Source organism: Limulus polyphemus, unplaced genomic scaffold (assembly GCF_000517525.1).
Source record: "Limulus polyphemus unplaced genomic scaffold, Limulus_polyphemus-2.1.2 Scaffold675, whole genome shotgun sequence".
NCBI classification, from domain to species: Eukaryota; Metazoa; Arthropoda; class Merostomata; order Xiphosura; family Limulidae; genus Limulus; species Limulus polyphemus.
Genome location: NW_013666285.1, coordinates 423,521 through 439,808, shown reverse-complemented (window position 1 = coordinate 439,808; position 16,288 = coordinate 423,521). Strand labels below are relative to the sequence as shown.

The window sequence follows — 16,288 nt, the reverse complement described above, 5'->3', positions numbered from 1 at the left end:
CTGCATCATGGTTAGTAAATCAAAGCACATTATGAGGACTGACAATTTATCAACAGAATAACTCAATTTTCCCCATATGGTACAACAGAGACTACTATTTTTAACGGATACACCCAGTTTTTTCATCAGTCATCATTACTCTGTTGTTGTTTTTCGTATCTCTAGTTATTGCATACACACACATATATGCACTTGTGAGTGTGTAATACGATCTTGATCATATAAGCATTATTAATATTAATTAATGTATTTCTTATATGGGAATATATAGTTACAAATTTTATATTTTTGAAGAACCCACACGCAAAATGTGAATCTGTTTTTAAAATATTTTGCAAGAAAACGAATATTTAGACTGAAATTTGTCAAATCCCTTTCGAGAGAAATTAATTATCATCGTCACAGCTAGTTTAATGTCAGTAAACTTTTGATCTGGAAAGAATAAACTAAATATCTTTCATAAAAACTTTTTAGGAGTTTCAATTTATTTCAAATACATTTGAATATTTACAATTTGGTAGAAATTCGCAAATAGATATATTCTCTGATATTATATAATACACACATTTGAAAAATCCCACCAACAATAAGAAATGCTAAGAATTATAGATGAGTCAGTTGAAGACTATCACAGATAGTTAATATAAAGAAGCAAAAAACATTAATGTCTCAAAGAGGTTTATATCATAAACAAAAATGTGTGAAATTATTTGTTTGAAAATCTTTGTCGTGAGATTTGGTAATAATGCCTATCACATAAGTTCAAAAACATTAAATCTTCAATTCAGTAAATTATTGATATATTAAACTTCAAAGTTATTAGAACATGTAAGTTATTAACTGAAACTCATGTCAACAAATATTTCAAACAAACATCACAGTTTCAAGATCCTGTTTATCTCCCTAATCTGCAAATGTTTTCTTGTGTAATTCCTGTTTATCTCCCTAATCTGCAAATGTTTTCTTGTGTAATTCCTGTTTATCTCCCTAATCTGCAAATGTTTTCTTGTGTAATTCAAAGCAACTAATGTCAATCACTTCCTTTGCATCTCATAGAAAATAAAAGCTTAATATTATCAATCTTATGTCATTAGAATTTAAAATATCCATATTTGGAGCAATATTTATGTGATACTCAGCCTATACAAGTCATATATATAAATTCAAAATATACCTAAAACGCAGAAACATGTAACACCATACTTTGTAATAACACATCTAACACCAACTCAGTAGAACTGATCAAATTAGTTTAAGTCCAAGATCCACTTTGAACTTTATTATTTAATCTAAGGATATTTGACTACGCATGGTCTAAACATTTTTAAATAATGGCCAATATCTTTTAAAATACAAATAATAACTGATTTATCACCATGTTTCAATATTTTAGTAGTCTTGGATACTATGTCTAGCATTACTTCATGAAAGATAAGGCGGTAAATATAAAAATATTAAACTAATGTTTTATTTACTAGCTTCACTGTATACCACTATAGTTCAAGGTGTGGAAAAAAACAGCGGTAACATAATTGTGAACGATTTTGTGTTTTCTGCATTCAATATAGTTTTTAACTTTAACACTGTATCTGTTGTTTTCATACACGAGATATCCCCGGTAGGTCAGAGGTACGTTTACAGACTTACAATAGTAAAATTCGGGGCTCATTTCACAGCAGTGGACAGAATGCAGGTAGCCCATCATGTAGTTTTTCGCGACAACAACAACAACTATACGTGACATAATAATAATGTAAAATATATCAAATTTCTCTAAAAATGAGATATTAATAACTTGCTAAAAATATCCATACTTTGATATTACGTCAAACAATAATCTTTAAATTAATAATTACTGCTAGAAAATTTCATCACTCTCAGACCTAGACTTTTTTTTTTCTTCATTTTTCTGTGTGTAATTCAATTAATATTTCATTATTATGCAAAGGTTATTAGGGACTTACATACAAAATATCTTTAAAATAACGTACTCATAGCTACCTTAAAAGAAGATGAAACTTATACATTTTCTATAATTTCTCAAGTTGTATCAGAATATCCATATAATATAAATATTTAAAGGCATACTTATCATGATTTTGTTACCTTACCAAAAAATCTTAGCTGCTGGTAATAAATTATATGCATCTAAAATAAACAATGTACTGCATCAGCGAATAAACAAGCTTTAAAATACACCTCTAAATACTTAAATGTTCATCACGAATGACACTTTTAATTTTAGGACGAGCTTGTCTATTTGAATATGACGACACTGAATAAACAAATAATAAACATTAAACAATATTAAAAGCTTTCACGTATCAACTCCTTAAAACATTTAATATTAATTGCATCTTTAAATTTTGGAAAAAATTAATATATATATATGTGTGTGTGTATAAAAGTAAACTTGATGCAATACATTTTGATAAAGATTTAAGTATCTAGCTAAGAACAGAACGCCCTACTTTCGAATAGAAATCTAAATTTTACTTACTTTAAAATTCGTTTGATAAGCCGTTAATGCTCAAAATTAGATAGACGAAGACATTTTTAGGTATTAAATATATGAAGAATATATACTACTGGTAACAGAAACAAAAAGACAAAAAGGAAATCAAGCAATATGAAATTCGTAGTACAACAAGCGATGGTCGGTTATTGTGATAAGTTCAATTATACTTTACTACGTTTTGAAAGTTTATTAATTTAGTCAAAATTATTATTCGGGAATATTTTTTTCTTCTGAATTTTATGTCCTTTCAGTGTATATTTTCTTTATAAAACACTAACCAGATATTAGAGAATACAGTTATTAAAAAACTGACAGTTGACCAAGTTTGAACAGCAAAGCGATGATAATGTTTCTTACTTCATTACATTAATTCAATAAAGCAATATATTGTTTCTTGTGAGGTAGTTCAAGGCAATAATATGTGTCAATACTTCCTGTGAATAACCCGTTTTTGATTTTTGTCTAGAATCTACATTACGGGAATCAAATGTATTATATATATTAGAAACTGTGTGGCTTTTACTTGCATCGTTTTTTTTTTAAACTTTTTATAGTGGATGTTCCTATTAGTAACAATTTTGAAAACTGAATGTCTTTCAATTTTGTTTTCTAAAAATGTCAATCATAGAAAGATACTAGAAAAAAAAATAAAGGCCCATTAATTCCTTAAGGTTGAAAACTAATAATTTCCTAGTAAATTTCCTAGTTATGTATTAAATTGTAATCCAATTCACCCAAAATAGAACTTTGAATAATTTGCGAAGAAAAATTATTTGTATCATAAATTCAAACCTGACTGAATCTTGGGTAACATATTTATGTTAAAGAAGTGTTTAAACTGGTTAAACATTTTGCGCAAGTAGCAATTGTGTTGTAAAATACAAACTAGAAATACCATTTTAATCCTAATTAATATTTGGAAATGAGATTAATAAATGATTTTTGATGTGAAAGTAACACATAAGTAACATTTAACGTTCTTATAAATTTGCTTTGATTACACGATAGGTAAAATTTTATATTTTGAGTAGACTTTAATGTCAAACTTTTGTGTAAAACTTCACGCCAAACGAAATTACAATATTTCAAATAACATTTTCATTTCCTTAGTTAAAATTTCAAAAGTGGCATTCATTAGAAAATGTAGACTACAATATTTATTGATAAAGATCCAATTTTTCCCCTATATCCGTTGTCCCACAAAAAAATTGGAGTTCAATGATGTTCGTCGAACATTCTAAGAAATTGTTCATTATATCAAAATCAGAAAAAAATTACCCTGTTTAAAAGGTGGTATTTTATGATAATTTATACTTAAGCTTATCTTGAGTCGCGAAATTATAAGTTAAACTTAATATTCCTAATATAAAACTTGATAGGTTGGATGCTTTCATACGTGCCCAAAATATGAGAGATTTGTTACAGTATTCATATTGAATGTCCGCAGAGATACAATTAATACTAGCTGAAAATAATTTTGTCCTAAAATATTTACAGACATTTACACACATCATCACGTGATAAGGAGGCTTTTCATGCTCTGGTGGGCAATTCTCAGTACAGGATTTAAGTTTTGTTTTCTTGTTGGATTTGTTTGAGAACAAAGAATCACTTCAAAATGGTATACCTGAAATTACTTGAAGATTTAGGATCATTAATGCTTTAATATGAGTCTTACTTCTCGATGTTGAATTAAGATATTTTGTCCTACGTTACCGTACGGTATAATCAAAATCTAATTTTTTAAAATTACTTGTAGAGTTCGAAACGAATTTGTTTCGCGTAAACACCAAGTTGACTTCAAAACGTTTTACCTTTGAAGGTAACCTTATAACAGCGTGTACCCAATGATGTGTAATACTTAATACTGAATTATTTTCAGGATTAGGTGTATTAATTCAGTGATTTCTGCTAAGCTACTAACTTTTAGTTTTATCTTGATTGTTTGTTTGTTGGGAATTTCGCGCAAAGCTACACGAGGGCTATCTGCGCTAGCCGTTCCTAATTTAGCAGTGTAAGACTAGAGGGAAGGCAGCTAGTCATCACCACCCACCGCCAACTCTTGGGCTACTCTTTTAACAACGAATAGTGGGATTGGCCGTCACATTATAACGCCCCCACGGCTGAAAGGGCGAGCATGTTTGATGTGACGGGGATTCGAACTCCGCGACCCGCAGATTGCGAGTCGAGTACCCTAACCACCTGGCCATGCCGGGACTTTATCTTGATAATGTAAATCTATTCTCTAAGTATCATTTTTATTGTGGGATGTCTCTGATAAGCTATATCATCATTACTAGAGCAAAATGAAGATATTTTCTAGATAGCTATCACCAACACTAAGCGCATTATTATAATATATATATATTCTGACAGCATACTATCCTATGTTTCATCACCAAACAAAAATTAGGACCATTCCTAGATGATTAACCATCAAATGATGGACGAAGGCGAAAATATTTCTCTAATATGATATCTTCTGGTAAATAAGTTTTTGTCCCATGTAAAAATGTGGTAGAGGGTAAAACATCTGGTGTAAATATGAAAGGTTTTGAACTTATCCTCGTTTCAGCCAGCATAACTTCATAAAAATGAGATGACTTCCAAATCACTTCGTTTTGGAAAAGTGTCTTCTCCAAACTAATTAAAACCATATTTTTTTTTTCTGTATGCCACACGCATTGGGGTTATTTTCCCCATGCACCAGTTAATTAGTAAATAGTCAGTTCTTCCGTTGACAAAGTTCTCTATATCTCAAATACTTTTCCATTTGAAGTTCTCGCATCTAAACAGAAACTGAACATTATAATGTTAACATTTAGTGTCTCACATTTTCGACCTTATCATTGTAAATCAGGTTGTGTACAGTTTATACGGATGGTACAATATATCCATGATTTCCTTCCGATTGGTTTGCGGTTGAAAATGTACCAGGAAATGGACGAATCATTGAACTCCTAAAGTTTCCAGCGAACGTAGATGAAGGTTTCTCTGCTGTAATAATAAAAAAGAAACAACTTAAAAATAGACTCTGTGTCAATACGTATGTTAATTCATTCACAATATTTATTGTTATACCTTTTAAGATGGCATTTCTTACAAAATTTTGGCGGCATCGTACTTAGATCGTTTTAACAAAGGATAGTGATAAGGCAAATTGTTGAGAAAACACCAACCCAAGATTGTATAACCGTTTTCGCTGTATTTCTCGGTTTGATTAAATGAATTATTTCTGTGTAATAGAGTCTCATTTATTTGTTTGTTTGAATTTATGCACAAAGCTACACAATGGGCTATCTGTGCTCTGCCCACCAAGGGTATCGAAACCCGGTTTCTAGCGTTGTAAGTCCGCAGACATACCGCTGTGCTACTGGGGGGCATGTAATAGAGAGCAACAGGAGCCATGTTTTTAGTTTGCACTTTAACTTAGATGCCACATCTTTTGATGAAGTATAACATCCTACATAAACTTTCCTTCACTATCCGAACGAACTTAAATTTTAATAATGGCTGGAGACGGCTTGAATGGGTAATGAAGAAAAACTTTAATATAAGTTTAACATAACAGCAAATGTACAACGTTTCGACAAGGTTTTGTCATCATCAGGTACTCAGGTACTCTGACATTTTCTTCATTACCCATTCAAGCCGTCTCCAGCCATTATTAGTCTCAAAGTGGGTTCCTCGTCATCGAATTTGAACTTAAATTTTGAAAAACAAAAGAGATGATATTTGAACGATAATAGTATATTTCGACCATATATGATTCTTCTTTAGTAACCAGGATCCACATGATTCTCCTATAGTAACCAGGATCCACATGATTCTCCTGTAGTAACCAGGATCCAACAGTAAATAATGCACTTACGTTTTTTTTTCTTGTTTCGTTTTTGTTGTTGTTGTTGTTTTTTTTTAAAACATAATAACTTGAACTTTTTTATGACAATCATATTTTAGAGCAATAGCGTTGGGGTCAACAGAAATATTAAGTTTTGAACTGAATATGTCCATAGTTATCATTGATACATTTTATTCAACCGTACAGTATTGTTTGTCTAATGGTTTTCAAGCCTTTGTAATGTTTTTCATTTATACAACCCTGAAGCTTTTTTTTATGTTTCTATTCACCTGCAAGTCAACAGAGGGCGCTAACCTAATATTCCTCCCATTAATGTTACGTATTCTTGGATTGTTTGCAGACATTCTTACATAAATTGCATTTTGGGTGTAACATTTAAAACGTATTTTCCAAATTCGCCCCCAGAGGATCTGAAAACACTAAGTACATAAATTAAACAACTGTATGGAACATTTCAACTATTTGTATATAAATTACTTAGCCACGAGAGACACTGTAAAATAAATGTACATATCACGATAGTCCTGCATCTCGAGACTAGTTCGTTAACATCTTTAGATTTCTGTGTATTGATGCAAATCTTAAATACAACATATCAAACACTATTAATTTCTCAGTAAGCCACTAAGATCTGTCAAGAAGAATACGTTACATAAGGTGTACTTATTTATAAATTATTCAAAACTGTTCATCCGATAGGAAATATCTTATTCAAAATTATTATTTTTGAACAAATATTGCAGCTCCTCAAATTTACCTAACTATTTATAAGAACGTGTAATTAATAAAACAGCATATTATATAATAACAATTTCCAGAGTATTAGGCTAAGGAATACGCGAAACGTTTTCAATAAGCCAATCATGCTATACGCGAAACGTTTTCAATAAGCCAATCATGCTATACGCGAAACGTTTTCAATAAGCCAATCATGCTATCGCCCAAATCTCAATATTTTTTCTTATTAATACATTTAATATTAGCTGGAGTAACCGACTGTAAGACGTTTGTAACAAAGGATAGGAAATTGTGTTTCATTTTTTTCTTAACATAATAAACATTAAAAGTGCCATAAAAATACATAAAGGTACCAATTGTGAAAACAAAGACATACAGTGGTTGCATAGTTCCTTCTAATGCTGAGGAATATACACCAATAGTTTTCCAAAATTAGATATGAAATTAGAGGGGGGGTCATCCCTCCTCACACACACACGACCTTCCTTATGTAATCCTGTATCACTGTGTCAAGAAATCTGGAAATGTATAAGGAACATATACACACACACGACCTTCCTTATGTAATCCTGTATCACTGTGTCAAGAAATCTGGAAATGTATAAGGAACATATACACACACACGACCTTCCTTATGTAATCCTGTATCACTGTGTCAAGAAATCTTGAAATGTATAAGGAACATACACACACACGACCTTCCTTATGTAATCCTGTATCACTGTGTCAAGAAATCTGGAAATGTATAAGGAACATACACACACACGACCTTCCTTATGTAATCCTGTATCACTGTGTCAAGAAATCTGGAAATGTATAAGGAACATATACACACACACACACACATATTGACATTTATTTATACGGTTTGTTTGTTTGTAGTTAAACACAAAGCTACACAAAGGGCTGTCTGTGTTCTGCCCACCACGGGTATCGAAACCCGGTTTCTAGCGTTGTAAGTCCGCAGACATAACGCTGTGCCACTGGGGGGTTTATTTATATAGATCTATAAAAACATCATTAGATTAAAAATAATTATAAAATCAACAAGTTGCTATAAAATAAAATGTTTTAAAGTAGAATAATACTGTGTCGTTGTTTGTTTGTTTCCCAATTTTGTTATGGCCTTGTAGTTAGGGCACTTGACTGGCACTCAGCGAGTCGTGGGTTGGAACCCCGTCACCAAACAAGCTCACTTTTGCAGCCGTGGAGACGTTAAAATTGGATGGTCAATCCTATTTTTCATTGGTAAAGAGTAGCCCAAGAGTTGGCGGTAGGTGGTGCTAACTAGCTGCCTTCCCACTAGTCTATCACTTCAAAATTAGGGACTCCTAGCGCAGATAGCTTTAGACTAGCTTTGTGCGAAAATATAAACAAACAAACCATATTTTTTAAAACATCTAAAATTTTATTTACTTCTGAATCTTGCTTACTTATAACCGTAGCCTACACAATCACCTGAATCTCATTACTAATTAGTTAGTAATCATCAATTTCATTATTACCGTGATTAATCCTGGTTATGTAGCTACTATTTTATTCATCAACGTTGTATTTCCAATTTTTTATCAAAGATTCATTATTAGCTAACGATTAAAGATTTGGCATTTTATAATATTCCTCAAATCTGATCATATACATGTACGTTAGTTTACCTAACATGTCAGCATTTCATACGTCCAACTTCATGAATTTCTTTATATTACCCCATATAGAATAATAAATCTTGAATATCTAGTTTTTAACTCTTAAAAAATACTACGTTTACTTTTCTTTCTCTCTTATTCTTAAATAGAGGTATAATTCCGTTCTGGATATGAAGTTGATAATCTAAATATTTTATTTCCTTATAATGAAATATGCTGGCTTTCTTAAACACTTAGAACATCTGAATCAGTATGTTAGTCATTAAATCATTAAACTTATCTTGGTAAGTGTGTGTAAGCGTTGTAGAAATAATTCAGTATAATGAGCGTGAAGTTCGTTTATAACAAATGTGGCTATGTACTGAATAACGACAAGCTTTACGTTTTCATGGGGACGGCACGGTTCAGTGGCTAGTGTTAATTCGAGACGTACTCGTGACATGCTGTTGTGTCCTTGAGCAAGACAATTTATCCCAATTGTTCCAGTCTACCCAACTGCATAATGGGCACCAAGAGCTAGCCCGCGGTTAACTTGAGATGGACTGTGACTTCCGTCCAGACTGTTACCTGTGTCATTGAAACTGGAGTTTAGCGGCAGCTCCTCCGTGCCATCTCGGACAAAGGATAGATGTGACTTACACTTAAGTGTTCTTGTATAGTTACAGTGAAGAAATTATTTTCATTAGTTACCTTATTACATTCTCGTTCGAATTTCCATATAAAAAATACTATAGCATGTATCTGTTATTACTCATATTTTTGTGCAAAGTTACACGATGAGCTATTTATGAGTCATTTATATTTCCTTGGATCCTTTTTTTTCTACTACTGAACAGATGATTTTAGCTTATCGTAACCTAAAAAGAAAACATCTTTAAAGAATTCTCTCTTCCATTCATAGCTACCTGATTTGACATTCTTCGTTTTATATATATATGTATAAACTCTCTGTTGTTGACTTTTGATGTGTGGTAATGCTTATTTTGACTAGACTTCAATGCAAAGGTACCTGTGATACGCGAGACTAAAAGTAACTTTCGTTTGGCATCAATTTCACGTATTTTGCTACCGACCTCATCACTAGGTTGAGCCTTCTTTCGCGGCATTAAGGCGGTTAAATTAAAATGGGTACCGAATTCAAACCGTTCGTCCGATCGCTTATCCATTTAAACTCGATAGTTTGGAATCCATTTGTGTTCTTATATGTATAATATATATATACTTATATCTAGGTAGATATATAGATTCAAGATTCTATATAACATGATATATCCAAGTGCTGTGCATCACTGTTTTACTTGTTTTGTTCATAAAATAATTATTTTATAATTTATTACTAACACATGGAACAACGCCAGGGTTTAGATAACAGCAGGTTTATTATTCCGAACACTTGTGTAGTGTGCTAGGTTTATTGTTGTTTTTCGTGTTTTAAACAACGTATTAATACGAACTCACATTTTGTGAGCTCTTAAACAAAATGTTGACATTTTAAAAACTCTAACTTCGAAAACACGAATAGACCTCGGATTGTAAACAAATAGTTGATAAATCTGAAATGGCAAACAAACAGTTGATAGATCTAGAATGGTGAACAGTCAGTTGATAGATCTAGAATGGTGAACAGTCAGTTGATAGAACTAGTATTGTAAATAATAACGTGATAAATTTGGTAAAAAATATGGTTGACTGATCTAGTGTGGTAAATAAACACTTGAAAGATCTAGTATGGTAAACAATTACATGATATATCTGGTATGGCAAACAAATAGTTGATAGCTCTAGTATGAATAACAAAGAGTTGATAGATCTAGTATGGTAAACAAATATTTGAAAGATCTAGTATGGTAAACAAATAATTGATAAATCTAGTATGGTAAACAATTACATGATATATCTGGTATGGCAAACAAATAGTTGATAGCTCTAGTATGAATAACAAATATTTGACAGATCTATTATGGTAAACAAATATTTGACAGATCTATTATGATAAGCAAATAATTGATAGATCTAGTATGGTAAACTATTACATGATAGCTATAGTATAGACAACAAATAGTTCATAGATCTAGAATAGAAAACAAATAGTTGACAGCTCTAGAATAGAAAACAAATAGTTCATAGATCTAGAATAGAAAACAAATATTTGAAAGATCTAGTATGGTAAACAATTACATGATATATCTGGTATGGCAAACAAATAGTTGATAGCACTAGAGCTATCAACTATTTGTTTACCATACTAGATCTATCAACTCTTTGTTATCCATACTAGATCTGTCAACTATTTGTTATTCATACTAGAATGGTAAACAAATAGTTGATAGATCTAGTATGGTAAACAAATAGTTGATAGATCTTGTATGGAAAACAAATAGTTGACAGATCTAGTATGGAAAATATATAGTTCAGACTTTGTATGATAAACAAATAATTGACAGATCTAATATGGAAAACAAATAATTGGCAGATTTAGTTTGGAAAACAAATAGTTGACAGATCTAGCATGGTAAACAAATAACTGACAGATCTAGTATGAAAAACAAAGAGTTGATAGATCTAGTATGGTAAACAAATAGTTGACAAATCTTGTATGGTCAACAAATAGTTGACAGATCTAGAATAGGAAACAAATAGTTGACAGATCTAGTATGGAAAACAAATAGTTGACAGATCTAGCATGGTAAACAAATAGTTGACAGATCTAGTATGGAAAATAAATAATTCACAGACTTTGTATGATAAACAAATAATTGACAGATCTAATATGGAAAACAAAGAGTTGATAGATCTAGTATGGTAAACAAATAATTGGCAGATCTAGTATGGAAAATAAATAGTTCACAGAGTTAGTATGATAAACAAATGACTGACAGATCTAGTATGGAAAACAAATAATTGACAGACTTAGTATGGTAAACCAATAATTGACAGATATATTAACGTAAACAAATAGTTGACAGATATATTAACGTAAACAAATAGTTGACAGATTATGGTAAGTAAATAGTTGGTAGATCTAATATGGTAAAAAACAGTTGATACATTTAGTATGATAAACAAACTCTTGATAGACTAGTATGGTAAACAAATAGTTGATAGTTCTAGTATGGTAAAGTGGTGAACAAATAGTTGATAGATTTAGTATGGTAAACAAACAGTTGATTGACTAATATGGTAAACAAACACTGATAGACTAGTATGGTAAATGCTTATTTAATAGTTTTGGTAAACAACTGAAATAAGTCCCTCGACAAACAAGCCGTTGACAGAACGGTAAAATAATAATTTATATATCTAGAGTGCCGTATGAAAACTATACCTTTGTCCCTGTGGTTCACAGACTCCTAATGATAGTGAGTATTCCAAATTAAATTAATATTTTATTTAAAATTTTCATTAAGTTACGTACTTATTGATATCAATGTCACTTTTATACATTGTAGGCTGAACTTCGGCAAACAAGCCTGTCTGGGTATGGCGGTCCGTGCGATTGTCTTTGGTTCGTGAAAAGTTCATAATGAACAGAAGTTTAAGAACCACTCACTGCTCTCTTATGCAAAAATGTACCAGTTAGTATTGGGTGCAGTACGATTTCTCATAAAACTGTCTGTTGCATAGTTTATGAAACTTTCTTGTACGTTTACAAAATAACGTGCAACGTGTCTTGATTTTTTTTTTGTCAGTGTAATTTGCTTCCAAACGTTTGAAACGCCGTCAAGTTTATATCGCGCTGAACAAAAGTTAAAATTAAACTAGAATCCGCCTGTTAGTTAGCCTGATATAGCGATCATGTACATTACGTTTATACCAACTACGTCTTTTAGATATTGACGAATAGTCTTAAGAACATTATTCAAAAGCGTTTTACATAGTTTGTAAGCAGCTGACGAGAGTAGCTCCTCACATATATGAGGGGTGACGAGTAATTTTTAAGATAGTTTACTTTTAAGAAATCGCCTAAATTAACTTAAACTTACGATCCAATTTATGTGCGACTGTACTGTGTGGTTTATGCGGATCCAAAAAAAAAGTCACTAATCTGTCCAAATCTTACTCTGACTTACACAAAACCTCCTTAGTGTAAAACCTGATTTTAACTTAAACTTTCTTTCATACAATTTGAATCGTGAAAAACATTTACTACTGCATTCACGAATTAGCTCAAAAAACATCATAGCTTAGTAAATCAAGTAATGCAACTTTTTTTTTATTTTGATATTAAAACAAATTTGTTATTGTTTTGCGGCAGATCATACGGGTTGGATCGATAAGGCTGCTTAATAATCTGCTGTCGTTTCTCCACACTTATTCAGTTATAATATATAGATTTTCAAATGAAGCTGTACACAAATCTACAAAATAAAGAGAAAACGCCATTTTATGATCGCGTTTTTACCCTCCTCACATACAGCAAGCTGACAATTACATTAGAGGACAGATCGTGCTTGTGATAGTCGCCTAGCAACAGTGCGCGACAGCTGCATGTGACAATGGTCTGTGTTCACGCAAGAGGACAATTTTTCTATCTCTAACGTAGACTAACACAGGTTTTACGTGGCTGTCATGCCCTTGCTTCCATCCTGGAACCCATTTCAATGAGTGGTAGTACCTCTACCACAAACTAAACTCGTGATATGATAATGCTTATGAGTCTGATTACATCATCCAGAAAGAAGTATTATAATATAATATTTATGCTTGGCAATGGTAACATGTTCGACAGATGAAGTCACCATTATTTTTACATAACTTTAATATGGAGAAACATCTTCATAACATTGGACAGAATAAAAGCAGTTTTTGTTGGTGTTAATAGCTATACCTGTCCTTTTTTCTTACTTTATCACTTTTTATTATTCTCCATTTGTAAATGTACAAGTGTACAACGAAAATTTAGATAAAAATCATTATATATTTCTTGGTTAAGGCTCATACTCACGTCCAGTTTGAGAGAAACGACCACTGTGGTGCGCTGACTGTCCAAAATAGCTGTATTGTGGACCAATGAAATTGGCAGGAAGAGATGATCCCAGCTGCAAAGATAAGGCTAAATTTGGGGGAGTTTGAGGAGGGGTGTCAGCTGGTGGGGGTATGGGGTTGAATATGTGGGTAGGGTTGGTTCCGTTGAAGCCTGAACTTGGCAGCCCACCGTAGGAGCTGAATTCCTGATAATACCCGTTAGTGACAAGTCTGCTTACTGTCGAATTAGGAGCTGGGTGACCATAGCTAGTTATCCGTATTCTAGAGCGGCTTTCAGTTGCTGAAACACTGGAAATATAGTGGCTATGTGAATCTTCCAAACCAGGAGACTCTTCATGAGATGGTACAGGAGTTTTGCTTGTGGCTGTGTCCGCAAGAGACCAGATCCTAGGTTTACTCGTAGGAGAACGCTTGACTCTATTGTCTGTATCTCCCTCGTGAGGGATTTCTGCAGGATGTACGAGGGCAGATAGGTTCGGAGATGGACTCTCCGATGACACAGCTGAAGTAAAACTGGTGGTTACGTTAGCCGAACAGGGCTTGCAACTGGGATTGGACTCAGAAGAGATATGAGGGTCAGATACCTTATAAGTAAGGCTATCATTATCAGCAGAGTAATCTTCTCGGTTGGCTGCTTCACGTGTTCTCTCTTCTTCTGAAACAAAGAATTTTTTTAATTATTTATTATATGATAACTAATACGTAAGGACGCCCAAATTATTCCATTCATTAACATATAGTGATCTATACAAAAACAAATCGAAAATAACTGGTAACATCTTTCATTCTGACTTAAATATGAAATTTTCTACATGCTTCCATAACTGTCGAAAAATCAGTAAATAATACTTTCTAATTTCTTCTATTTTCTAGCTTTAAAACAAAAGGATTAAAGCTAATGAAGAATTTCATTTCTTTATTATAGTATTTATTTTCTGTCGCCTGGGAGAAGGTGAATTTTTTCAGAAGTTGCGAGAAATGCTCGGGTTCCCTCGTCAACAAGGAGGATCAACTTATCTAGCAAAGTGTCGTGACTTCACTAGTATTTCAGTAAAAAAAAATATATATATATATATATATACATAAGATTTTCCAGGTTTTCTCCTATTATAAACGGCCCGGCATGGCCAGGTGGTTAGGGCACTCGACTCGTAATCTGCGGGTCGCGGGTTTGAATCCCCGTCCCACCAAACATGCTCGCCCATTCAGCCGTGGGGGCGTTATAATGTGACGCTCAATCCCACTATTCGTTGGTAAAAGAGTAGCCCAAGAGTTGTCGTTGGGTGGTGATGACTAGCTGCCTTCCCTCTAGTCTTACACTGCTAAATTAGGGACGGCTATCGCAGATAGCCCTCGTGTAGCTTTGCGCGAAATTAAAAAATAAAATGAAATAAGGAACATTTTCTAAAATTATACCAACAACAGTTCTGAGGATGTTCTTCGATTTCAATAGCATATTTCTTCCAACAGCTCTACCTACTTTATTTAGATCAAGTTTGTCAAACCAACTTCGTGCCATAGATGCTGGTCTTATAATAGTTTGAGTGCGGTTTTAGGGAGGCCGATACAATACTAAACGATGGTAAAGCGTACCATGGTTTTACTCCAATTTACTGGTTTAAAAAGAAAAAACACAAGTAACAAAAATTAAAGTAAAGATTAAGTGGTAACTAAGCATCAAACTCAAAGGTACTAACCATAAACTGTATTTTAGCTTCTTTTCATTTATCTATTTATTTGTAATTTTCACCTTGTGATTGGAGGACCAGTCGAATATGCCTCATGGGCCCCATTGAACAGTCCAGAGTTAGAATATATTCAGAAATCAAACATCACTACCCACGCTTCAGTTCTTCCAAAATATAAGGCCCGGCATGGCCAGGTGGTTAGAGTACTCGACTCGCAATCTGCGGGTCGCGGGTTCGAATCCCCGTCACACCAAACATGCTTGCCCTTTCAGCCGTGGGGTCGTTATAATGTGACGGTCAATCTCACTATTCGTTGGTAAAAGAGTAGCCCAAGAGTTGGCGGTGGGTGGTGATGACTAGCTGCCTTCCCTCTAGTCTTACACTGCTAAATTAGGGACGGCTAGCGCAGATAGCCCTTGTGTAGCTTTGCGCGAAATTAAAAAACAAACAAACAAATCCAAAATATAAGTTTTACAGCACAACACATTAATTTTTATACGATATAAGCATGAGCGTCATTTAACAACAGGGTTGAGAGAGGGGTGGGAGTCAAAGAAGAATGAACTCCCCCAATACAGCTGGAGAACCTATGTATATGTGTTAATCCAGCTTGACAAGAAATGTATCCCAGAAACTGCTATTTGGAGCTTGGAGCCTCCTAGAGATGGGGGAACCAAAAAGACGCTCCTGGATACAGATACAGGGATCTTGTCTTATGGAGCTTTGTTTGTTTCCACTTACGGCTTTTAGGTGTCACATAGTTAGCAGTTTTTTTTTTCCTATATTGATATTAGTCACATCTGTCACGTACCATAAACAAGGATTAAATCTGTAGTTTCAACAGTGGAAT

The 16,288-nt window shown here is 33.1% G+C and overlaps 1 protein-coding gene across 4 annotated transcripts in view; it reads right to left on the bottom strand.

Annotated features, from left to right (window-relative positions):
* Positions 1–4,675: 4,675 nt before the first annotated feature.
* Positions 4,676–16,288, bottom strand: part of LOC106459887 (iroquois-class homeodomain protein IRX-6-like) — an 87,656-nt gene continuing 76,043 nt past the window's right edge. For 3 of the 4 annotated variants that reach the window (XM_022386461.1, XM_022386460.1, XM_013919559.2), the window contains exons 5-6: positions 13,710–14,405; positions 4,676–5,515 (exon numbers count right to left, since the gene is read on the bottom strand). In XM_022386461.1, coding sequence (XP_022242169.1) covers positions 5,391–5,515; positions 13,710–14,405 — 821 coding nt within the window. In that variant the 3' untranslated portion in view covers positions 4,676–5,390. The remainder of the gene's footprint in view (positions 5,516–13,709; positions 14,406–16,288) is intronic. The other variant, XM_022386459.1, reaches the window with a different exon arrangement.